Source organism: Cyanistes caeruleus, chromosome Z (genome assembly GCF_971803275.1).
Source record: "Cyanistes caeruleus chromosome Z, bCyaCae1.hap1.1, whole genome shotgun sequence".
Taxonomy (NCBI): Eukaryota; Metazoa; Chordata; class Aves; order Passeriformes; family Paridae; genus Cyanistes; species Cyanistes caeruleus.
The window spans coordinates 53,025-79,315 of NC_141732.1; the positions used below are offsets into that span (position 1 = coordinate 53,025).

General features: G+C 42.3%; 1 protein-coding gene and 1 long non-coding RNA gene across 22 annotated transcripts in view; one reads left to right on the plus strand and one right to left on the minus strand.

The window, feature by feature from the left end:
• The window catches only part of MELK (maternal embryonic leucine zipper kinase), a 62,044-nt gene extending 36,095 nt beyond the window's left edge, over positions 1-25,949 (plus strand). For 10 of the 21 annotated variants that reach the window (XR_015280838.1, XR_015280834.1, XM_023944770.2 and 7 more), the window contains one exon: positions 8,004-10,868. Coding sequence is in view for 8 of the 21 variants with exons in the window: in XM_023944770.2 (XP_023800538.1) it covers positions 8,004-8,079 (76 nt within the window). In the remaining 13 variants the exon portion in view is untranslated. Of the gene's footprint in view, positions 1-8,003; positions 10,869-24,007 lie in introns of those variants that run through there. The other 11 variants (XR_015280828.1, XR_015280830.1, XR_015280827.1 and 8 more) reach the window with 7 other exon arrangements.
• Positions 1,839-3,461, minus strand: LOC147647953 (uncharacterized). Its single transcript, XR_015280847.1, has 2 exons — positions 2,916-3,461; positions 1,839-2,096 (listed from the first exon to the last, which is right to left on the minus strand). It is a non-coding gene; the product is annotated as an uncharacterized LOC147647953 (long non-coding RNA).
• Positions 25,950-26,291: the final 342 nt, after the last annotated feature.

Consider the following 26,291-nt stretch of genomic DNA (forward strand, 5'->3'; position numbering starts at 1 on the left):
AGTATAGTAACTAAGGGGATTACAATACTGACGTGTAATTTATGAAAACAACAAGTTGAAAAAACAACTAGAAATGGTGTATGGAAAGCTCTTCCAATGTCTAAATGCAGCCAATTTTTGTTGTGAGAGGTGGGAAATAAAATTCTAGTTGTTTCATTAAAATCTATTTGGCAGAAGCTGCTGGTTCTTAAAGCCTCATGTTCCCAGTGTTTGAGAGATATAATAGCAAACAGGCTTCAAAAGAGTTTTACATTAAACCCTTCTGTTTCCCATGACCTCAGAACAGCTCTTTACATTCACATCTGACAGTTGCCATCCATCCCACATGGCACGGTGCAAGAGGAAACACCCCACTAACAAGTCTCTAGTTGGGGCTGACAGGTATGGGGGCATTCACAGACAGCATGTGTTCCCTTACATTTCTGAGCACAGGAGCAGTAGGGAGATTCTTCCTTTTAAGAGTGAAGGTAACTGCACTGCTCAGAGCAGCAGGCCAAGTATTTCCCCCACAGCTGACATCCTATGTGCAGCACTGGGAGTCAGAAGAGCTCCAAGTTTTTAGTGTTTCTCTGGAATCCAGGTACAGACCTGGTGAGCAAAGCAGGCTAAGCAGGCTACATTGTCCTGTTTTCTATGGAGACTGTCTAGCATGTCCAGCATGGCAACTGGTGGTCCCAGATCCCAAGAACTGTCTGAATTGTAAAAGCCATCCAGGCTCACCTGACGGCTGTCTTTGGCTTGATGAATGAGTACATTTTGATTAATCATATCTTAGTGTTTAAATAGACTTGAATAAAACAACTCAGTAAAAACCTCTATTTCTAAACTCATGCTTTGCAGTGGTTAAAACTTAAAGCTCAATCACTAAGCTAAATTCTGAAAACTTAGAGAGTAAGCCAACTTTCCCTACTTCTAGGATATTGGATAGACCATAATGATTTTTTTTTGCATATACTAGGTGAAAGTGGGATGACTGTACGTTTCAATAGCACCATTGTAGTTTGTTAAAAAAGTGTGCATCATTCACACAAGCACTTGTCAGGTTAGCAAAATCTGGCAGACTTTTATTTATTTTGATCAGCCAGCTCTGGTTAAACGATGTAGACTTGGACACCCTGTGAACTGTTTCTTTGGTTTAATATGAGGGCTATGCTATACTCATCTACTGCCATTTTTTGGTTTTATCATATTAGTGCTGTGCCAAGGAAATTATTCCGTTTCCAATATTTAGTTATCTATGTGCTACTAACTAGCTTTGCTACATTCCCTAGAGAAAAGTCTATTAAAACTCTTAATGTGACACCACATATTTTTAGTATACTAGAAAATAGTTGCAATTTTAATTTAAATTGAAATGACTGTGTAATGGCTGGACAAATCACTCTCCAATCCTCAGAGCTCTTAATTGTAATTCTCCATTGTTCCTATGAATAAATTTTCTTTTTAAGCACTTGTTCTGAAATACTTTTTTTTTTTTAAATATACTATATTCATTTAATAGGTTTTTTATGGTTAACAACTTTATGATTAAACTTAAATGTTAACTATAAAAGGTGTAAATTATATGCTTAATCAAGTATTGGGAAAATAAACTGTCTTTACATATTGAGATGACAATAATTCAAGGACCTTCTCTTTGAGGAAGGAAACGGAAGGGGGAAAATATCCTACTGGGGGTAATGGGCAGAATTCATTGTGTTTCTGCATCAGAGAAGCAATAATCATAATAAGTTCTTTAGCCCTTCCTACTGCCTTGAGTCATCACCACAAGAAAACAGCCCTTTACCCAGCATCTCAGAAAGAAAACAAGTAGTTTGCATGTTGCATCAACAACATTCTGATTTGTTTTGGGCTGGACAGTGTTGCAGTCTGTTTATTGTATTTTGTCAAAGTTCAAAATGTTTGTTGGTTTGTTCCTTTTCCCCCCAGGTTAAATGTATTGGTTTCTCCCAGTTGTTATCCCTCCCTCATCTTGTCTATCAAGGCAAACTCCTCCCTTTCTTCTTGAAAGTTCCTTGTCACAAACTCCAGTTGAAAAATCCCAAATTCTGCCAAAATGCTGCTTCCACCAGAGGCCAGTTTCGACTGATAGTCCACTAAGATGGCAGGAAGAGACAGAAAATAATCATGAGCATCTGTAATGCAATGCTAATAAAATGTAATAGGCAGTGGCTATACTGGTATAATAAGAAGATAATTAGTCTAACATGTACTTAATATGTATGTAAGAGGCCATGCTTCAGCAGCCTTCCATGCTTTCACCACAGGACCTGAGTTACTTCAGTCCAACTCTGCTTAGGCTGTATAGTTACTTCTTGCAACAACCCAATCTTTTAGCTCACAAATGGCTCCATTACCCCAGCCCTGCCCTAGTCCTCTAACAATCATTGTAAACCCCACTCTATCTTCCAGATCCTTCCCTGTCAATCATTTGTCCCTCGAGGCCCCACTGCTTAGTGTATCTTGCTCCAGCCCTCTATATATCCCTATTGGTTTTGAGGTTTCAATCCCCTCCCCTTACTCCTCCCCTCAGGATTCCCTATTGGCCCACTGTTTGTACCCTCCCCTAGAGATTGTGCTGTACTTAACCCCTTACGCAGCAGTGCTTGGGGCTCTCTCAGACGTTACCTCTTCCAGAGTGGATTCCTTGTTTCCCTGTCCTTAATAAACAGTTGCTGGGAAGTTCACTCTGGAGAGACTCCTCTACTTTTTTACGTCTACTCCTGGCACTGTGCACCACAGAACTTGGGGCAGCCCAAGTCTCTGGGGGTTTCACTGAAGGAAAAACCAACTCCCCAGTGATTCCCCACTCTTGGTGCTCACCTGCACCGGAGGGAGCGCAGCAACACCATAGAGGTAACCAGAGCTCTGATGCAGTGCAGTGTCAGGACAGAAGTGGGGGGAACAGCTCTTACCTCCTGGGAGCTGGCAGCTGTCTCAGTCCAAGACCTTCATGAAAAGCGGTCATGAAGTCTCACTTCATCTTCCAAAGTCCATCTAAGACATAATAGCTGCAAAGTCTTGTCCTTGGTATTAGCTCTTGGGGTATTAGCTACCGTAATTGGGCACAGACCTGGAGATGCAGGCTGTGGCCTTTCTCTACTCTCAGTACTACTCTTCTACCATAGCAAATCTTCCTTCCACACAGCCTGCTTCACAGTCTTGTGGCCCTTCTTATCTGTATCACCTTCTTTCTCCTTCTCCCTGCCTGTTCCACCAGTTCCTCGTTTCTGCCAGAACTCTTGCACCATCTCAGTTTGTGGCTGCTCTTAGGTCTTTTGTCTCCCACTCAAAGCCTTTCTGTGAAGGATGCTCTTGGTCTGCTTTCCCATTACATTCCCTCATTACATCCCAAAATCTCTCCAGAGCCTTGGTTGCTTCTCACAGATTTCAGTTTTCCAAGTCTCCCCGTCCACTCCCCTCATATAGGCTTGGGTCTTCCAAAGTGATTGCCACTTTCCCTGAAGACAATACAAGAAAAGTGAGTTAATGACCATCCTTTCTAGGACAAAATTCTCCCTTTTATCTGCTGGTAAAAAGAGAAAAATCTGTCTTGGACAAACTGTTGGCTTCAACAGCAAGATGAGGTTGAACCTTCAGAATACATCACAATCCCAAGGAAGAATTATGAGTCATAAGAAACTCTGTAAAGAAAACTAAATACCCCAAGATATCCTACAGGAGACAATTTCTGTGTCACACTGCTGATGCCAAGCAATATTCACAGAATTAAAAAAAACATTTGGGTTGGAAGGAGCCTTAAGTGGCCATCTACTCCAACCACTTTGCAATAAGCAAGGACATCTTCAAAAGCTTTATTTTGTGATATAAGTCACCATGCTTATAAAACCATGTGCGTACACCTGTCTATCCTACATCAGGAGGGAGTTTACTCACATGTGTGGGAGAGGAGATGTTCATTTCAGGGGATTTGGACAAAATTACCTTTAATGTCACTTCACCTCAAACTTCCAGTGATTCTCTGATTTTGTGAATGCCAGTGGAACTGGCAAGCTGAGGTACAGTAGCAGGTTTGGGACCTCCAGGGCTGGAACCTTTCTTGACCTCTACCTGTCCTTTCCCTGGAGTGCAGGAGCTGGACGTCCCTGCAAATATCTGGCCAGAGAAAGGATTCCCCACATTTGAACTCACTGAAGGTCCTCAAGAGACAGTACACTCATGGGGCTCAGGAAACACCAGGGAAGTTTTAAGGGGTTTCATGAGGCTGATGAGCAGTATAGGAAGCAAGCACAGGGACTGACATGACTAGGTAAAGTTGGCCCTGAGAAGGAAAAGCAATAACCTTTTTCCTTAAAAGATAAATAAGTCAGATTTATCTTCTAAAATAGCAATTGTGAAAATCAAATTTTCATTTGCAATTTGAAATTCCACATCAGACACAGTTGTCTTGAAAACCTATAGCTATCTGGGAAAGGAAGAAACAGAGGAAGATATTCAGCCTTTCTCCAGTGTTTATTTTCAGGGTTTCAGCTTCACAAGCCAGCTGTGAAAATGTAACTCAGTTGCTGGATGTGTTGACCTCGAGTGCTGGCGAAGGGAAATTTAGCCAGGATAAAGCAGAGTTACAAAGTGGGAAACAGTAAAGTGGCTTCCTGCTGTTGATAGCAGCATCTTCATTTTGAAACATGGAGATCTGCATTCAAATCTTCTAAACTCTGTATCACTGTGCAGCAATACTTTACAGCCTCCTTATACAAGTGTTCAGGATAATACAGGTTTTCTTTTAAATAAAAGCTCAGCAGTTAGGAATGCATCCATTTTTAGTTAATTGCATAGTAATAGATACTCAATTTTGTTTAAGTTGTGGGATAAAAGAGAGTTGTAACATTGGGATCCTGTTCAGTTCACACCTACAGAAAAAAATCTGCAAAGCAAAAACCAGCAGGATACCTGTGATGTGTGAATTCTGAAAGGCCAACTGTAAACCTGTATGTTTCTAGTGGAACCTGCTCATATCAGACACTTTAGACACTGACTGTGACCAGATCTTGAGACTAAGTAGATCTAGACTTCTCTGGAAAGTTCAGACAAAGAGGGTGTTTTGCCAAGGCTTGTGACTCAACAGGAGAGACTGTGACTCAATGATACTGTAATCCATTGCAATAGATTACTTATTATTGTTATGAGTTGTTATTTAGATGCTGTAGTGGTTTAGATTTGCCAATTTTGTTTCTCAGCCAATGCATTAAATAAATGTTGTGGTTTTAAAGCAGCAACTAAAAAATCACTAGAGAACTTACTTATTTCTTGCTGTGAGATATGGATTAGAACAAGAGCAAAACAAGCTTAAAACTTAAAAGGAATAAAGAAAGTTTATTAACAAAACTACAAGAATAAGAAACCAGAATAAAACTTCCAGAACTCCTTTTTCCTCACTACCCAACCATTATCTCGTTCCCATGACAACACAGAGACAAAAAACACAGAGACAAAAAAACTTTGGTGGTTAAAACAGTCCCAACTTTGCTAGTCTCTTTATCAGTCTTTGTAGAGAAAAAGAAGTTCTCTTCTGCTAATCTATGGAGTTTTTCACAAGAAAACCATTTTCCTATGGTTTTCTATTTCTCATGACAGCTGTACAGAAAACTCTGTCATCAGTTCTCTCCTCCCATTTCACATCACTCTGAGGTGTGTTATAGGTCATGAGTCAAGGGGCGTAATTTTAAGGATGAGTTATTTAAAGGCAAAAGTTCTCTTCATCTGTCTCTGTGAGCCCCTCTGGAAACAGAAGTTTTCTCTTTGCTTCTTAAAGCCACAAATTTTCAACAACTCTCACTTCTCTATTTCTGTTCCAGCATCACATAAGATCACAACTATTTCACCATTTACTTAAATCTACACTTTGAAAATACTCTATTCCCCCCAGAATACTCTTTCATGAATTAAAGGAGTTTTTCAGAACACTATTGTCTATCTGTGTAGTTTTAGCAGAAGAATATTTCAGCTTATTAAAGTATCTCCTTATTTTTCTCTCCATCTGAAGCTTAATTCTTTTCTTTACTGTCTTTGATAGTTTATGTTGTCTCTTTACCTGTTGATCACTCTCTCTCTTCCTCTCACTCTCTGCAAAAAAAAAGGATTAATTCGCAAGTCTTATCTGGGCAGTGAAAGAGTTAAAGTCTTGCCCAGGTTTTGTAGATGGTTCTGTGATCTCTGCCGGAGCAGGGGCTGGAGCTGTCTGCGATGGAAGATTTTTCCATGTCTGCTCTGGAAAGTGTAGTTTCTGTCTCAGCCCGCCACAGGTCAATGGCTTTCTCTCTCCTTACTTGGCAGTCTCTGGTGAAACTCAGCAGTGGCAAAAGCTGCAGCCGAGCCAGGGACTGGCCTGGCCTGGCCTGGCCAGAGCCCGGGAGAAGCCCCCCAGGCCCCATCTCCCGGCCGGGAGCGGCGGCAGGCCCAGCCCAGCCCCTGCTCGGGCCGCATGGGCTGGGCAGGGGACGGGAAGCCAGCTGGAGCTCTGTTGCCTTTCACAGCCAGAAACAAAGAGACAAAGAAATTCTCGGCCTTATGTCTTAAGGTAGTGTTCACAGGTTGATCTCAATTTTCAATGGTCAAAACTACCGTCAATCCTCAGAAATGGTCAGGAGAAAAACTCCCATCAGCCTCTCGCAGCCTTAACTTCCTTATGTGTTTCTCTCTGTTTTCTTAAATGCCAATCCATCACACTTTTCTTGAGAGAAGTTAATCTATTCTTCATGTGTATGGTTTCCCTTAGCAAAGGTCATACAGAAAAAGCTAATTTCTTCTTAAAAAAAACCCCAAGAACTTTTACAACACACACACACCTAGGCACCTCCTCCACCAAGATGTAAAAAGGGTGTCCACTGAGTTTTTGGTGTATCAAACAGCTTGGATTAAACTTGTTTTCAAGGATTGTGTAAGGTAAATTCATTAAATCAGTTAAGTAGGGCTCAGGTGGTCTTGGGCAGGTCACAATGGTCTCTGGGTTGCTGCTGGCATGGCAAGGTTTATTAAAATGATAAAGTTACAAGAGTAGATGATCCTGCTTATTATGTACAGAACAGAAAAGAAAAAAAAAGGTTAATCAAAAAGTCATAATCATACAAATTAACACAAGCTCATTACAAGCTCATCCTGAAAAGCAATTACTTTTTATTTGTTCTATTAAAGGTAAACAAACAAACAAAAATCCCTTGCAAATACGTCCCCTTTGGTGATTTTAATGTATTAAAACACTTTATGTTAATTTAATCATAGAAGGGATCTTTAAGAATACACCTTGTAAATAATTAGTACAATTCCATATAACAGCAGTGTGCTAAACCGGTCCCCATGGATTGCAAGCACTGTGTTCTATTTTCTGGAACCAGAGCTCTGAATATCACTTCAGATGCAACTCCTCCAATCTCAGCATTGAGCCCTCTGATGAAGGGACTCAGCCAGGCTCTTGTTGCTTTTGAAGTTATGAGTGATTTGCATTTTCCCTAAGGTTTTGAACATTTAGCGAGGGAAAACAAGCCTCTCTGCATGCATTGTCTGCTCCTGACCAGTTGGCTAACACTGCCTCCAAGGTGTGAGAGATGTTGCTGTTTATGCCCATGCAAATGGTGTATAATGGTCTTTTGGTTCTAGGAGGTGTATGCAGAGCAAAGAGGATTTGAGCTCCAATCTCTTGATAGGGAGATATGGTCTGTTTGGGATAGCCCACCTCTCCAGACATTTCAGTTGTTGGGAAAGACAAAGATCTGGAACCTTTCTGGGTGTCTTAGGATTGAAAAATGATCCTTCTCCTTACAGCTATCATTTGGCACCAATGGACGACAGGGCACATACACGTAGACCATATAAAACTACAAGCCCAGCAAGGGGCTGCATTTACACTCTCATTCAGTGTGTATTTTTCTGTGCAAATCAAGACTTCATCCTCATAGTGTGATACCTCAGTTTAGCTGACTACTACAAATGCAACTCCAGCTCTTAAATCCTTCTCTTGTGAGGTTTTGTTTTTTTTCTCTGACTAGATGCCAGCAAGCCAGAGAAGAACCTCATGAAGTTCAAAAAAGTGAAAAGCCAACTGCTGACCATGGGGAGGGATGACCCTGAAACCCAGTTGGAGAGCAGATGGCACAAATAATGTTAAGTGTCCTGGTGAACACGAAGTTGACCATGAATCAGCAAAGAAGGCAATGGCATCCTGGGCAAGAATGTCTCCAGAAGTCTTGAGGTAGGTGAGCTTTCCATATACTCAGTGCTGGTAAGACACATCTGGAGTATTGTGTCCAGTGCTGGTCCTCCCACAGCCACAAAGACTCTCCTATGAGGACGGGCTGAGAGAGTTGTGACTATTCAGCTTGGAGAAGAGCAGACTCAGGAGGATCCTATCCATGTGTGCAAGTAAGTGATGGAAGGAATGATGATGAGGAAGCCAGGCTCTCTTCAGTGGTTCCCAGTGACAGAAGCAGAGACTATGGGCACTTGTAAGCACAGGAGATTCCTTCTGAATGTCATTATTTTTATTATTACCGTATCATACTATGATAACCCTTCTTCACTGAGAAGGTGACTGAGCATTGTCCCACTGGAGTCTCCATCTTTGGTAATGTCAAAAATCCAACTGGGCACAGTCCTGGCGGTTCTGCTTGAGCAAGTAGTTGGAGTGGATGATCTCCATGGTCCCTTCCAACCCCCAGCATTCTGAGATTCTGCCCTAAATTTTTATGGGAGGATCAGTTTACAGGAACTTGTGCTATTTTCTACCAGAGAAGTAAGTATGAGGAATTTCTAAGGCAATGGAAAAACCCTGATGTAGATGTAGGTAGCTGAGTCTGCTGACAGAAAGTATATGTGGGCAATATTTAGTAGCTCTATGAAATCAGTGTTTTTTCCCTCTCAAAACAGAGTACTGATAACTGCCATGAAAAATATGAAAATCTGTGACAGAACCCAAGCAGCTCCAGGTCTGGTGTTTCTGGGCACAAATATCTATGTTGGAAAAATGGGACTGCTGACCTGTGTTGTGTATTGTTATTCTGGCCCTTATTTGGACCTTATTTGGATCTCCCTGACATTTTCAGGGAGGTCTAGGTGTAAAATTATTTCTGTCCTCTGGCTGAGCTTGTCAAAGCAAGAATCCCATTTCTTCCCAATGCTGTGAATGCACTAATTTTTTTTTCCCCATTCTGCTGGTAAATGGAGGCTTGTTTTCTGTTTCAGATAGGTATATTGGCATAGAACAGTGGATGTGTAGAAGTATTCTGTAAGTTCCAAGAAACTAAATGATTATTCCGCTCTGACACGGATAACTATGCACGAGGAGGCATGCACTTCAGTTACTACTATTACCACAGGCAGCTGCTGAAATCTTTCAAAAGCAGACCAAAAAGCCCTTACAAAAGAGGCCTCAGTTCAGGATGACACCCTACACTGGTAGAGGACGTATGAAATCTGCATTCATGTGTGTCTGGTGACATATATAAAGAATTCTGTATTTGTTACTCAGTCAGCAATCCCCATAAAAATAAAATATAATAGATTTCAGATCAATTAAGCTAGATTTGGAAGACTGCAATCTTCTAAGCTTGTGGTACATGCAGAAAGGAGGAGCTGGTCAATCACAGTCAAAAGGTTAAGCCTTGTGTCTGAATCCCTGACAATACCAATGTGAATTTTTTTAGACAGAGATTAAATTAATTTGGTTCTAATGGAATAGAAAGGGGAAAAAAACCAAAACAAAAGGCATACACGTAACAAGCCTGAAGTGCACAGTGTTATGGATAGAGATGTCCTTGGCTTTTAAAACTGTTCTAGAAGAGGGATATAATTATCTGGTAAAAGCTATTGGTTATCATTTTCTATTAGTTCTATAGGACACTTCCATTATGGAAGGTCACTTTTCTCCAGTTACTATATCCCATTTTGTACAGCAGCGTACTCATAAGATGTGACATTTGCTATTCTGCAAAATAAATTACAATTCTTGTCCTGTAGAAGCAACTAAAAATAGGCAAAAGAGTAGACACCTTGCAGCATATGCCATCTCTAAGTGCAGGTAAAAACCCCAACATTTTAGGATGGAGTCTGAGCACTCGTGCACAGCCAGTGCCATCAGACTTGCTGATGCATGTTTTTATCTTGTGAGGGGGCCATGGCTCCATGGTTATTAAATACCAGTTTCCAAGAATTGTAGCAGCTTTGTTCTCTTTTATAGCAGTGGCAACAGGAGGCAAAATTATTTGAGTTTATTTTGATGAAACATGGCATTTGGTTGGCTGATTGCTTCCATGAAGAATTTCTTAGAATAGCTGTTATGACTCAGCAGTGGTATGCATATGCCACGGGCACCTTGAAGGCAAATGTGTGGTATGACTTGGCTCCACCTCATGCCTGACTTCCATGTATTGTTGCCCAGATTCAGTGCTGCGCTCCACACCACAGTCCCACTTCGCAGACCTGAAGACCTGTCAGGAGTTTTCAACTTCCTAATCCTTATCTCCAGCAAAAGCACTACAAATACTAATCAGTAGTAAACAGGTAGTTGAAGGACTTTCCCTAACATCTGTGTCTTTTTTACATGTGTCTTTGCCTAGAAAGCGTTAAAGTAAATAAGTAAAAAGAGGAAATGTCATTTCGCTTGCATGGAATATTTGCTAGGAAGTGCTCACAGATATTTCATTATCTTTGAAGAGGAAATTTCTCACCTTTGGTCTTCTTTCTTTTTCATGTCTGTGTCTCCCGCCCCTGCCATGTTTGAACCTGGATATCTTTGAAGCTGTGCTGCTGGGCCCATGCCTTTTGTGAGCCCTTGCACAATATCACTGTGCTGCGCACAGTAGATACTAATAGCTGACTTACTACAGATGAATAAAAACTTGCATTAATAGTTAAAAGTAGAGTATTAAACCTGTTCTTTACTCAGGAGTGATTGACGGTTTCTATTACACGCCATTAGATATTTTATTCTTGTTAAATGAAGAGCAGGCAACTTTGTAAAGTATTTTTAGTTCTCCCTGGTCTTATTGGCTCCATCTATTTTCAGGGATGTTCTGTAAATGGCCACATATGGCTTCGTGTCTGTAGGAGTGATGACTGTACAGCTGGCTTTCATTGCCCACCAATTTACCAGAGCCCCCTTTATTGTAAGCCTGACAGCACCAGGGAGCTTTGTAGAACTAACAAAATATATCTATTTTCTAATTGTCTATTTATCCCCTTCCATGGATTGGTGGGCCTCTCATCTGAAAGCAAAGTGGGGACAGCCTTGAACAATGATCCTTGTCAGGGCAGTTGCTCACTTTAAATTAGGGTCTCATTGCTAAATAACTAATTTAGTCCTGCTATCAGACTGAAAAAGTGTGTATTCAGTGCAAAGTGCCAACAGGGGAATTGATTATGTCTCCTCTTACTGTGCATGATAAAAGTGCCAGGCCGGCAGGCAGTAGGTGGCTCCCCAGAGGCCAACAGTTTACTAGCATGGAGGGTCCATGCCAGACAACCAGGCAGGGAGACCAGGAGGAGGCCAGGCTCTGGGAGTCTTGCCATGAGCCTCAGGTGCCCAGGATCCCAACTTCATATGTTAGAATGAGAGAAGGTCACTGCTACTGTCTCTGATCTGAAGTTGGACCAGGAGGGAGATGGGGAATAGAGGTTGCTTGGGATCCAGGGCAGAGAAAGTCTGTGGGGGCTGGCAGCCCCAGTGTTGGTCCCAGATTTTGTCCCCTTGAAGCAATTTTCCCAATGTCCTGGCAAGTCTGCAGACTTTTTCCCGTCCACATCCTAGGAGAACAACAGCAGCAACCTGCACTAACTGCAGTCTCTTCAGTGTGCCCAGGCTGCCCTTGTCCATCAGGTTCACTCCTATCCAACTGTGGCTGCACCAGGATTTGTCACCACAGAAGAGCAGAGCACACAATCTGAGCACCATAGAAACCTTTTTCCCAGCTATAGGACAGGTCTGGACTTGCTCCAGAGCATTCTTGAGGATGGAGTACCCCTCCAAAAGCTGCTTGCTGGGTGACTGAGTGAAATGATGTGTCAACAGGAAAGGGTTTAAGATCTGTTCCTGATAAATTTAGTATCAAGAGATGAAATACCCGTGGTTATTCATATTCAGAGACAAACATCAGAAACTGTTTGTCTTGAACGGTTGACTTGAGCCACCCTCCCCACAGGCAGGAATTTTTCCTAATACAAAATATAAATTTACCCTCTTTTAATTTAAAACCATTACCCCTTTTCCTATTGTAATAGGCCCTTGTTAAAAAGATGAGAATCTCTCTATCCCTCCCCAAAAATATTTGGTTTGGAAATAAATTTGGCAGAACTACCTTCTGTGAAAACCTCTCTTCCTTTCAAGAGCCACATTATACAGGATCAGAGTAGAAGAATTCAGAGTATTTCCCCTTTAAAACGGGTCAATCTCAATCTGGTGGAGTCTCAGCATTGTGGAGGGACTGCAAGGGTCCCCAAGACAATGTCTTTGACACTGTTGACAGGTGCATGGACATCAGGCATGGAGCAGCTGTGGTAGTGCTGTTTGAGCTGCAGAGCACCACACTGCACCTGCAGCTACGGGGAAGGTAGCAGGGAAAACTTAAGGTTTGTCAGTGGCAGACACTTTCATCACTCACTGTGACACATCACAGGAGATGTGGTCTGAGCAACATGTGACAATACATGGCAAAATTGTTGGCTCCCCATCAGCCACCCATCACTGCCTCTGCTCAGCCAAGAGCACACAGGCTGTGTGTGATGCTCCTGGGAAGAGGAGGACATCACTGCTTTTCAGAATGTGCTCCAATGGTAATAAGCTATCACATACTAACATGGAGATTTGTTGCAGTCCACAACTGCAGGATCATGTCTAGGGAAGTTACAGTTACAGGGACCCAGCATGGAATACCAATTGGACGGGCCTCTGTTCATGAAACCGTTTTTTCAGCATGGGAACAAACTCAGATCCAGAAACAGAAAGCTCTGAGAAAAGGCAGGGTGAGGGGTTTTGAGGGACAGAACCCTTGAAGGTCTCTACCTATGAGTGTGGAGCTTAGGGTTAGGGACCACTAGAAACACAACAAGGGAGAAGCCCCCAGGGACTCAAACCCAATCAGAACTCCTGGGCCACTCCTCCCAAGAGGTCTGGGGTGGAATAATTTCATCCAGGACTCACACTGCTTATCCTCCAAAGCAGGAGGTCAAAATTCATACTAGCTTGGCTTACAGCCATGCCTCTCACTTTAACAATGCTTATCTGATACTAAATCTTTGCCTCCCTGAGGCACCTCACAACAGAGATTGTCATCTGCTCAGATTGCTAGGTGGTTAATGAATGCTCACTTGTAGAGTTTTAAGAATGCCTGCTTCCATCCAAAGCTTTTATATACTTAGTATTTAAAACCTATAACTAGACTGATATGAGTAAAAAATTCTTTGCTGTGAGGATGGTCAGGCACTGGCAGTACAAATTCATACAGTGTCTAGAGGGCCACTAGACAAAGATAGCTATCTGCTAGCAACCTCTTATAAGGATTCTAATTCCTTCCACAAATTAGCATGGAGATAGTAATAGCTTCAAGGGACTATTGCCCTAGGCTGGACCTACACAAGGTTCCAACGTTCAGCCAAATCCAAGGCTTTGTCCTATTACTGCTCCCTAAGGCATTCTGCACCACATTCTTGTGAATAATTAGAGTCATCATCAAGTGTATCCTGTGAACCTCAACCTCAGGTGCACATTTTCCCTGTCACCAAGCTATGAGGGCTTCATGGATCTGAGGTGTACAAGGCTATTTTGATCCCAAAACAGAGTTTGAACCTCAGTATTGGAGCAGGTTTTGCTGCCACCAGGTTATTCTTCCAAATGCCAAACTCATACTGGAATGTATCAAAAGATGTGGATTTGCTTTGCTTTTGTACCAAAATTCACAGGAGATCTGGGAGTGGAATACTAACTGGGTTTACCTTCTACCAAATAATAGGGGTGGTATATGGAACCATAGAATGGCCTAGATTGGAAGGGACCTTTAAATCTCACTTACTCCAACCCCCCCCTGCCATGGACAGGTGTGACAGCAAAACATTAGCATGTCACAACAGAAATCTGCAAGCGATAATTCCCTTGAAAGAGTTTTCAAAACATGACTGTACAGCTTCAAACAGACATACAGAAATTTGACTTTGTAGTCACTTTAAGTCTTCTTAAGAAGACAATTATAGCAAAGTCAAAATGCTGCAACTGATCAGCTGAATGCTCTTTTCTAAATATTGTGATCAATTTGCACAGGCCATCATTTTAATGGGCACTGCTGCTCACCAGGTGAAGCTGCTGTGCTTACAGTTAGAGAGACACAGTCTCACCAAGATACTATCATGGCCAAAGTACTGTGGACTTCGCGTATCATGATGTTTTCCACATCCCAGAAGATGGAAATGCATTCTCATTTTTTAATGTGTTTTACATTGAACACTAGGTAAATGGGGAAAACAGGCAGTACCCAAATTGCTTATTCATGTCTCAGTTAAGATTTTGAATTAAAACATGATCTCTTCCACCATTATGTTTTTCCCATGCAAAAATATGGCACATGGGAAATAATGGAAAAATCCAATTTTTCGTCCTTGATGTTTACCTTAGAGTGCTATGTGTAAGGATGCATAGAAATTATACAACAGATGTGTTAATTTTAAAGCTAAAATAACATAAGTGGTGTGAGCACATCCTCTTGCTCACAATTATCACAGCAACAAGGCAGCTAAAGGGTCCAAGAAGCAAAGGATCCTGAATTTTAAATTTAGGCAGAGCTGTGCAGAGTGTGCACAAAGGCCTTGTGCCTGAGCTACAAGATCCGAGTTTGTTGCTCTGAACTGGTGAAAACTTGAAATAACACAATGACAGTCAGTACTTGGCTTTTGCATTTCTTCTCTAAGTATATGAAGTATTTGAAGAGGAAGATTGCAAAGTGGTAAGCAGAAAAAATGTACTTTATTTATTGCTCTCTGTTTCCCTCGTCTTTCTCCTGGCAGCAGTAGTCAAAGCATGGCAGCTATGCTGGGGTCACTCCCAGTGTCCTCCTCCCAGCTGCAGAATTCACCCTCAAGCAGACCCCAAAGATCTGCAGTTTTTTTCAAGCCATGGACAAAAAATCCTAAACCAAAACCAAACCACAAGGAAAGAAAAAAAATAAAAAATAAGAAAAAAAGGTAAAAGAAACTTTTACCTCAGCACCAAGTGAACTACCAGCAAAACAAAAACACCCTGTCCTCAGCTGTAAGGGAGCCAGAGCCTGGGTGGGCTTTTTTAAAAACACTGTGCAAAAGCCATCTTCCCCCAGCCAAGGTTCCCAACTGCTGGGTCTTAAAGATACAGTAATAATTTTCAGGCATCAGATGATTTTGGGAATACCTTATCATTATGAATGACTCCAAGGCAGCACTGCAAAATCTGTGGGTGACAGCACACACAGAGACATCTTCCAGTAATGAACCGAACTCTCCTGACATGATTGTGCATTAGGGGAAGCTTTTATTGGGCTGGCTCTGTTGGAAAAGAAATAGAAAGGCCTTTAAAGAAAGAGCAGATCTCTAGCTACCAAGACTGCTTGTCCATATTTTTATATTTTTTGTATAATCTGATCTGTAATCAGACACACATTTCATTCCTTCTGAGTTTTTCCAAGTACATCATGAATGTTCTGGATATTTGAACAGACAAAAAGTTTCTGATACCTTGTTGATACCAGGTTGCTGGAAGGTTCTGCCAAGCCTAACATAGATCCAGAATTTTCCCCTGCTGGCTGCCCAGTGAAAAAAACCCTTGAAATCTCAAGTATTCTATATCAACTAAGACTGAGACTCTGCATTCATTAATATTTGTATTTTAACAACAAAGAATATTGCAGTTTATGGTTCTTCTATTGTAGTGGCTGAGGCAAAAGGCACAGCAGCTTTACAGCCTGGAAGATTTAAATTTGTTTTTCTGCATTCAGCTCTTCTGAGGCTGCCTCCCCTTAACTCTCCAAAGGTGAATCCAAGAAAAGAATTAAAATTGTGATTTTTTTTATATGTCCTCTATAAGCACTATAGATCCCACAATCTGCTTCAGTCTTCTGATTTATTCAGGTAGTGTACTTTATGAGATGATTGCCAGTATATGTAGACATACTGAGACAGAATCCCGTCCTGAAAACCTGAAAATAGAGAATTCTGCCACAGCTGAATTCCAAAGTTGTGGAGTATGCAGTTTCCCCAACAGATGCCCATCACTGAGTTCCTGCAGCCTTGAGAGGCAGCTAGCAGTACCCGCAGGTGAGGAGCAGAAGCAGCAGCATAGGGCTGATGTCCTAGAGCCCAGGGACAACAGTTGTCCATTTGCTTAATCCCTCCAACAAAGGCATCATAGGTGTTTTCAGCAGCAGAGTGAGGATACAGTGATACACTGTCGTGTTTCCTTTCCTCAGGCTCATCCCTTAAAGTGTCAGATAAGCACCTTCCATTCTATTTGCTGGCAGGGATGCCTCTCTTCTCAAAGCAGGGGTTGTTTTTTCACTTGAATATGTAATAGTCACCTCCACCTGGGTGACAGGCACCTCCCATGACTCTCCGGGACAACATGACAACAGCAGAGCTGCAATTTTAATAGACTCCAAGTAGTTTTCACAGAGAAAAGCCTTAAAAACTCCCCAAGGAGAGATCATCAAGCAGAATGGTCCCACGAGCTGAGTTTATTAGCAGGCAGGACAGAGAGGTTGATGAGCCCATGTGGCTGAGCAGACAAGCTGTCAGACAGGACTCCTAATCCAATCAGTTACCTGTCGGAGGGGACTGGTCTGTGGTTTCTGACTGCAGCACCTCTGGGGAGCACTGTGCTGTGGCCCCTCACACTGGCTGCCATCCCAGCTAGGGGCCAGGGATTCTGGGCATCCCCACCCTCTGGAGGAGAAAGCACAGTTAAAACCACACTTGGACCCTCCCTCCATGTGAAAGACACCACTGGGGTGTACAGGTTAGAGCATGCTCAGGTTCCCTGGGAAGCCTTTGTACAGGCACAATTAAACATTTTGGTGTTTTTTGCTTCCTTTTCACCTTGCAACAACCTGGTGGTGGGGGGGGGGGGCACATAAATACTTTTAAAATAAACATATAATAATATATGAAAAATATGAAATAGCATGAGAATTGTGTGGCTAGCATGCCTGCAGCATGGCTGCTATGCATGGCAGGGGCTGAGGACTCTGGGTGGTTTTACTGATGTGGAAGACTGCAACACAGCAGGTACATGAGAGCACTGAGGTGAAGAAGCTCCCCCAAGCACTGGGACACCCAGTACCAGGCTGTTTTGGGGTAGAGAAGCTCCCTGTGCCTCTCCACTACCAGCCAGAGTAGCTAGCTGTGCACCTCAAAACCATCCACTGCATGATGTGCAGGGTGGGAAGAGCAGGCTGGGTGGGCAGGGTGGGCAGTAACCGGGCAGCAAACTGAGACCCATTCTGCGAATGACGACAGGGAGGATGGGGTATGGGCTTTGAATGAAAAGAGGTGTCCCCTTGCCAGTCCAAGAGTTGTAGAGTAAATACAATCATTAAATTGAACAAAATTTAGAAAAAAAAATACACAATAATAAAATGTTTATCTAGAACATACTACATAGCTTGGAAAAAAGCATTGTTTTCCTTTGAATGAAACCTAATTTTTCCTTCAAATAAATGCAAAACCTACATCGCTTTATACAGCTTCTGTTCAATCACAAATTGAATGTCTGATTGTGTTCATTTCCTGAAAAGATCAGAAGTCCTATGTATACCAAAAGTGGTTGCTCAGTGATTTGTGAATGATCATTTCCAGCACCTAATTCCGGGACCTTTAAAGAAAAACACACGTGATTATATTTTATGCCTGTATTTCTTTATGGTTCTAGCAAATGTAAACAGGATTAATGACTCTCTCCTTGCTGCAGAGCCTGCCAGGAACATGTAGTGGCATTCTCCTTTTCTCTTCTAATGGCTAGAATCACCTTTTAATCGAGGAAACAATTTTTAAAGTGACTGCACTAATATTTGCATTTACACCAAAAATATTTTCCTGTTTGAACTCCTCTGAAAAGCAACACCACCAGGCTTTTTCAGAGGTTTGTGATGCAATGCACTGGGCAGATGACAAGAATATAGTTTGCCTGCCATTTCTGTCTGATGACTGTAAAGAAGCTTGTCACAGTCTCTGCAAAAATAGAAGGCAACTCACTGGGATTGTTCTTTTTCTGATCCCCTGTATTATATCCAAGGATATCCAGTACTAGAAGTGGGTGGGTTTTCAAGTACATATTTAAGTAATGAAGTTGACTAATATAGAAATATAAATCTGAGAAAACAGTGACACATATCAGATTAACAGTACTTCTGACTAAATGAAGTGACAACAGCAAAATATTCAGCACTACAAGAGGCAAAACTGAATGTATAGGCTGTATAGGAAGTTCTACTGAACTCAAGTGAAAATGTAATTCTGAAAAGTGCTACAGATATCTAAAAACTCTGTAATGTACTGTAGTAGCCTGGGCTACTCTTCTTGTAATTCCAAGATTCAGAGAGAATGGACTTGTAACGTGTTGGACAGTGCCACTTCTGCCTCTGCTCCTGCAGATACTCCCTGGTTTTCTGTCTGTGTCTGCATCTCACAGAGAAAACTTTGGTAAACAAACATGCAATCTTTGACACACTGTCCAAGATCTTGCTCCTCTCACATTTATGTACATTACATTTAATGGATTTTGATGAGATTTTAGAGTGGCACAGGTGGTGTGTGTGGGACTGTACAGGACATCGTTATGCGCTAATCGTCTCCACCCACCAAGTACCCCATAGCTGATTGCTCACACCCCCCATCACATTCCCACTGGGGAGGAGAATCAGAAAGAAACAGTGAACTTTGTGAATTATTAATAATTTAATAATCAAAACAAACTAGAATATAATACTAGTAATAATAATACTAACTATAATAATAATAACTAAACGGAGAGCAAATGAGAGAGGATTAGAACCCAAAAGAAACAAGTGATGCTAAATACAATTGTTGATATCACATTGTCTGATGCCCAGCCTGTCCCCAAAGCAGTAATCATTGACTCCTGGACAGTATTCCCCTATTTGTAGATACAAGGTAGGATGCTCTATGCTATAGAATGTCCCTTTGGCCAGATTAGGTCAGCTGTCCTGGCCATGTTCTCTCACAGCTCCTTGTGCACTTCTCACTGTCAGAGCATGGGACACCAAAAAGTCCTTGATTTAGAGTAAGCACTACTGAGCACCTGCCCAATATCAGGGTGTTATCAACAACATTTTTCTCATACAAAATCCAAAACATAACACTGCATCAGCTACTGGGAGGAAGAGTAAGTCTATTCCAGCCAAAACCAGTACAGAGACACAGCTTTGATTTGTATGGAAATGTTTGATTTGTCTTTGATTTCCTGAAAGAAATGCTTCTGCATCCAGTGTGCCAGTGATACAGTGTTCTCCAGGTCACCTAGGCAACTGCTGCACACAGTACTCTCAGACACTGCTGCCACGGGGATAAGGGGTGTTGAACTGCCCCCAGTGAGCATGGGCAGTGCTGATGTACAGTGCTCCACACCATCTCATGCTGGAGCAGTGTGTGCAAGCAGTTGTGACCTCTGTTCCTAAACCCTGGAAGGGATTTTGTAGCCCAGCATTCCTTTTTTTATTATGTTGGCTTGCATAGTGCTGCTTTGTCCCTTGGACAATCTTTCAGTCAGCTACAGTGCCCTCCCACAGCTCCTCTGAGGGCCAGACAGAGGATGAGAGCACCACAGCCCATCATGCTCATGGGGACAGAGGGACCACAGTTCAGCATGGCCTGATGCAAAACACAGAGCAGTAACAGGAATACCTAGCTTTACTGGTCTGGGTATTTATAATTAAATCCTCAGCTACACACCACTTAGTATTTTTCTTTTGCCAATGGTGTTTCTTTGCTCTGATTAAGGAGCCCAAATTTGAAGACAATTAAGGCAGCACAGCTTTGCTGTACATATAGGTTGCAACACCTGTAGACTTCCAGACAATTTTCAGGACATAGGTGTGCTTTTTACTGTCTGCATTAACTGGTCATCAGCTCGTGTCAGATACCTTCTCATCGGTTTTTTAGTTTTTATTTCTGCATTGTCAAAATCTTTACCACACTGGGGAGGGGGGACGTGGGGCAGAAGACTAATCACAGCTGCCCAAGGAACTCTTCACCTATGACTCAAGATTGGCTTTTTAGGGTTTCTGTCATTTTGCAGATTGAGAACATTAACTCCTTAATCCTTCAGAAATGCTCAGCAAGACACACTTTGTTCTGTCCTCTGTCCTGAGCCAGGCAATGCCATTGCTTATGACAGGTAAATTTAGATCAAATTCTGCTGTGTTTTGTGTCAGATGTAAGACACCCATGTATTAAAAAATGAGAAGTAGGTATCCATGCTGCCTATCTGCATGGTTGAAGACCTAGTGCTGTCTGGAAGGACTATGGTGGACCTTAATTAACACCATCTGCCTATGTGCTGCCTAAGTCTTGCATTTTGTGTAGAAGGACACTCTTTAGTTGTACCCCAGAAGCTGATTTTTGATTTGTTATATTGTGAGGTACATATAAAGTGCAAGTAATTTCTTACTGTCTACCTGGATTTGAGGATTGTGTTACAAAATCTTATTTTTTTTTTTTTAAATGTGGTGTTCAGGGGTAAAAAAGGAGAAATTTAAGCACTTAAAATTTAAACTATTTAAATTTTTCCATAAATTGCAAAGACATAAAGTAAGAAAGCCAGATATGTTTTAGTTATGTCCTGAAATGGTTAAACTTCAATGGAAGAAAGAAGATAATTAAAAGGAAGTAATTTTAAAGGAGTGCTTTAGTCATAGTGTGATATTGCTATAGAGAAGCATACTGTCATATTTCAGTATAAAGCAGCATATTGTCATATTTTACATTGAGAGGGACCAATCTGATTTTTATTTTGCCTCAACGTATGTTACATATGAGGTGAAGGATTCTGATAGGGGCTATAAATGTGCTTGCAGCCCTGTCTCCAGGGGTCAGCCAATCAGGGGAGAGAAGGCTTCCACGATCGGGCTGTGAGCAACTCCGCACTGGCCGGCAGAGCAGAATCCCAGACGCCTGGGAAAAAATCCCAGGAAATTGGCCTGTGGGAGGAGCTCTAGCAGATACAAGCAGTTAACTGCGACTCAACCAGGACCATTTTGCTTAGGGTTTCTTGGAGGGATCAGGGGCGTACACGGAGGGTTAGCTTGGCCCTCCACCTCCCCTCAGCTTTTCCTCCCTGTGGTCCTGCTTCCCTGTACTCACTTCTGCCCCGCTCCACACTTTCTGGAAAGCAGCTCGTCGTTGCAACAACCTGGTGCTCTGCTGCTTCCCAGACGGAGCAGGCACTACCTACACCCAGCCATGACTGCCACCACCGCCGCGTTTCTCACATTGCAGCCACAGCCACCCACAGCCACAGTGCCCCGACCCTGAAAATCCTCAGCTGCTTCAACATCCAAAGCCATGGCAGCTTGCTCTTTGCCAATGGCAGAGACACACAACATGCTGCTACTTGAAAATTGTGCCCAGCCACTCACAAAAGCCTCACACACCCACTGTGGCTTGCAGCACGCACAGTCTGTACTATGTGCTGAGGTGACGCTGACAGAGCATTTGGGATTCTTGCAGTAATGTTGTCCCTGTTTTATGTTTCTCTGTCTCTCTATTCTCTCTCTGCTCTCCTTAATACTCCCTTTGGTAAGAACACTTACTCTTATCAGTAAACAATTCTCAGATGTAATATTACTGCATTTGTGCTTTATTTTCATCTGCAAAATCTATAAAAAGAATCTTTTCCAGCTCCATTTTTACAACGGGACAAGACATACATGATGCTAAAGCTACAGACTTTTACATAACTCAGAGAGATTTTTGTATTTAATACACAAGGTACAAGCTGTTAGAAAAACAGGCACTGAGAAAAGGAGAATATTCCCTTTTTATTCCCCTTTCCTTTTCCTTATAGAGCAACTGAAGTATGCAGGTCTGTGGGATTTAGGGCCCTTGGGATGTTTTCAGGCAGGCAAAGAAGTCCACTCAGTGGGGACAGGTTCTTGGGCTCCAAATAGGATGCAGAATTACCCAAAGTACACAAACAGTGCAGAAAGTGGGGTGTGAGGAGGTACGTGTTGCTGTCAATTGCATTGCTGCTGGACGTCAGGGTGAGGAGCTGCATGCTTGCTGCCATGGGTAAGTACCCCACTTATTTTCAAGTCCACCCACCTTCAACTTCTGAATTCACCTGTTGTCACCCTAGTGGTTGGTGGTGGTCAGAAATGGGATGGAGTCTACCTAAAAGCAAAGGCGATATATGGATGGAATGTCCTCAGATACCTGTGAAAGAAGGAGAGGGTTGTTTTCTGTGGAGTTAGCATCTGATCTGACACAATATATGTCACCACTAGTGTGGGAGATGCACACAATGCAGGTTAACACATAACACTGGTGTTACCTGTCAAAGACATCAAGCCTTTGGTACACTTCTCAAGATATCTAAATATCCAGTGAGCGCTATTTAAGTGCCCACAGGAGTGTTTAGTATGAGTCATGTGAAAAACGAGGTTCACATAATTTTTATAGAATTTAAAAGTTTAATAAAAAATGATTAGGACAAAAAAATAAAGTATACAGATACGGCCGGGTGTCTCTGCATTCAGCTAAGAGAGCACACCTTACTAACAAAGGATTGTCCCTTAAAAACAGAACTCTACTACATGTCCATAAATTCTCACACATATTCATACATTCTTCTTAGGATCTTTGGTGTTCTTCTGTTTAGTTTTCTCTTGCCCCCTTCCCAATAGATCAGTCTTCTTGGCGCCATTGAGATTTACATTCTCTGATACCAGGAATGCAATAAATTCCTCCCCCAGAGCTTTGGTCACTGCTGTCTTCATCTGGATAAGATAGTTTACAAATGCAGGAGTCTCTAGCTATTTTTTTCCTCAGTCTTTGGGTTATACAAACAAAGGCAGTTTTTATTTTAATACTATGCCATAACCTAACATATATGTATTACACTACTATTTCCAAATTTCACCAATAACAGAAATAAAACTATATTAATACAACAAAATTTCTCATTCTTATAACATTCATTTTAATATTTGCGAAAAGCCAACAATATAAAATGTATCTATAACAGTCAAGTTCTTAAGGCATTTTGCTACAAGGTGTTCTGCCCCTCCACTGACTAAGCCTACAGGCATCGACTAAACACCCCAGCTGGGGTAGGGAGGAAACCCCAAAATGAAGCAGCTTTCCAGAGAGGCCTTGACAGGACTCATTACAGATATGAGCATTTGAACAACTTTGCAAATCTAATCCAAACTACTCAGCTGCTGAAAATAAATTTTGAGCTATTTTAAAGCTCCATGTTTGTCTTGGTTTGAAAGACAGGGCCTGTTAAGGAAGCCAGAAGCTTTCCTTGGAATGGAAAATATGATCACTTTTCTTTGAATTATTATAATTTTGAAATTATGAGGCTTCAATGACAACAGATGAGAGAAGTGATAGCTCTCAGGGCACCCATGGGAGGTGGCAGATGTGCAAACAGTGCAGTGACAAACACCTTGGAAGGGACTTGACAAGAGTAGAGGTTTCTGTACCTTAACAAAGTCTAGTTTTCTCTGTAAACTGGTGTTTTCTCTGTAAAACACCAGTTTAACTCTTTAGTTAATAGTTGGAATGTTAGTGCAAGAAGGGAAAAGCATTAATTACCCAGCAGCAGCAGGCAGCTCCTAATTTTTTACCTTTTCTTAGCAAATGACAGAGGGACAGGAAGACTGACTCCAAACCTGTTCTGGACAGGGCCTTTTATATGCAAAATTCTGGGGCTGCAATAGCTGTTGTAGTTTGGTGCAGAGATTGAATGCACGGATGGTTCAGCAACAAAGTTTCATCTCAGATCTCTTCTGTATGTCTCACACAGAGATATTTTGGCGGCTGAATTTACTCTTGGACGTAGAAGAGCATGGAAAATCAAGAATAACGGTAGAATCCCTGTTCAGCTTTAAATTGCAGATGGTATCTCATAACTATCACTTTTAAAAAGAAAAGGAGAAATATTTAGCTGGGGCCTATCACAAATCAACATCCCTCAAGCTCAAGCAGAGATCTGGAAAAATAGCCTCTAATAATAATAGTCTCTAACTAATTGGAATCTAGCTGTACCTTGATGCACTTCATTACAGCATTTTTCAGGAAGACTGAGAAAGACCAATCTGATTTTTATTTGTGCCTCAACATATGTTATATTCTTATAGAGGCTACATATGTACTTACAGCTCTGTCCCCAGGAAGGCTTCTCCTAGCAGCCAGTCAGGGCAGAGAAAGACTCCATGGTCAGACTGCAAGTGACTCTTGCCGGTCGGGCAAATGCCCGGATGACTGCAAAGAATGTCTGGGAAATCAAGCTGTGGGAGGAACCTTAGGACATAAAAGCAGCTAATTGCAACACAACAGGAGCTATTTTGCTTTGAGTTGCTAGGAGGGAGCAGGGGGCTTACTTGTAGAGTCTGCTTGGCCACCCCTTCCCCCTTGCTTTTTCCTTCCTATGGTCCTGCTTCTCTGCTTTAGCGTACCCACAAACCAGCTTGTCATCGCGACAACCTCGTGCTCCACTGCCTCCAAAACGGAGTGGGCGCTGCTGCAGCCAGCCGCCGCCGTTGTGCTTCCTGGGCACGACTGCCACTGTCTCCACCAGCCTATACCCATCCAAGCCCAGAGCTGCCACCTGAAGCCAATGTCTGCAGCACAAGCCCGCTTGCATCCAGCCATGCCCGCCACTGCTGCTGTGTTTCCTGTGCTGCCCGCCTGCACCACCTTGCTGAAGCACTAGCCCATAGCGACCAGCCTGCCGCCGCCGCCTGCACTTGGTCATGCCTGCAGCCACCAGCCCCTGACCCTGGGAGCCTGCAGCTGCTCCAGGATTGTGCCCATGGCCAAGACAGCCTGTTCGCCGCCGACAGAAGGAACACGCAGCCTGCTACTGTTGGGAAATCACGCCCAGTCCACCACAGGAGGTATGCAAACACACTACAGTTCGCAGCATGCACACTCCGCCTACTAAGCTGATGCTGGTAAAGAGTTGGGGTTTTTGTGATAACGCTGTCTTCTGCTCCTTTCTCTATCTCTCTTTTCCTTTTTTGTTCCTTTTCCTATCTTCCTTTGTGTTGCGGAATAAGGACTTTACAATTAAAATTATAAAGAGGTTTGTTTATTTCCAGTAGCTGGCAGCAGCAGGGATGCATGGGGGATTTTCTACCATACATGTCTACCTGATTAAAACAGGTTTTAGGTTTATATATACATAGATCTCACAAACGCACACCTCTCTGCCCACCTATTCTCCGCCCACTCTCTGTCTCCTTGTGCTTCATATTATAATTAGTCTTCTGTGGTGCCACTTCTCCCAGTGGTCGTGGGCAGCAGCCTTCTGATGAAGTACGATGTCTTCGTCAGGTGTTCGCTCTTTGACCTCCGTTTCTGGGCAGGCATACTGGAGGTTTGGCTAACTCCCAGGTCAGTTTGTCGTGGCCAAAACTAAGAGCCTGGTTCCTGCTGGTTTCTCAAGCCACAGGATCTGCTTTGTTGGGTTTTCACAATGCCTAATCCTGCTCTACTGAGTTTTCACAATATACATCTTATCCTTACGGCCTTTACCTAGGAACTAAATTCCTATGTGTCCTGTTACAAGTTGTTTTTCTACTTTTACAAAATTGCTAAATAAGCTGTATATTTCTGTTTCCCCTTTATCTGCTTAAGCACATTATATGCTTCTAAATTTTTGAATTTTCATAATATATGTTTCCAATATCACCTTTAGCAGGAACACTTATGCTTTTTTATCAATAAATAGTTCTCAGATATAATAATGCTGTGCTTGTACTTTATTTTTGTCCAAGAAATCAATCAAAAAGGATCTTTCCCAGCTCCCCCTTTTATAGCAGAATGGAACAAAGAGACAAAGCTAATGTTATAGTCATTACTTACACTAGTAGAACATCAGGAACACCTTGTGGTTTCCACTTAACACCTGTGCAAAAGACTTTTTCTGAATCACTCTAATGATTTCACTCCAGATTTCTGTGTGCAGATGCAATAAGAGTTTTAAAATTAATTGGTAGGGAGAAAGAAGATTCTGCCCTGAAGAGTGCAGGTGGGTGCACTGGATGGTTGTTGTAGATCACTTCCATCTGTCCTGTCCTGTCCCA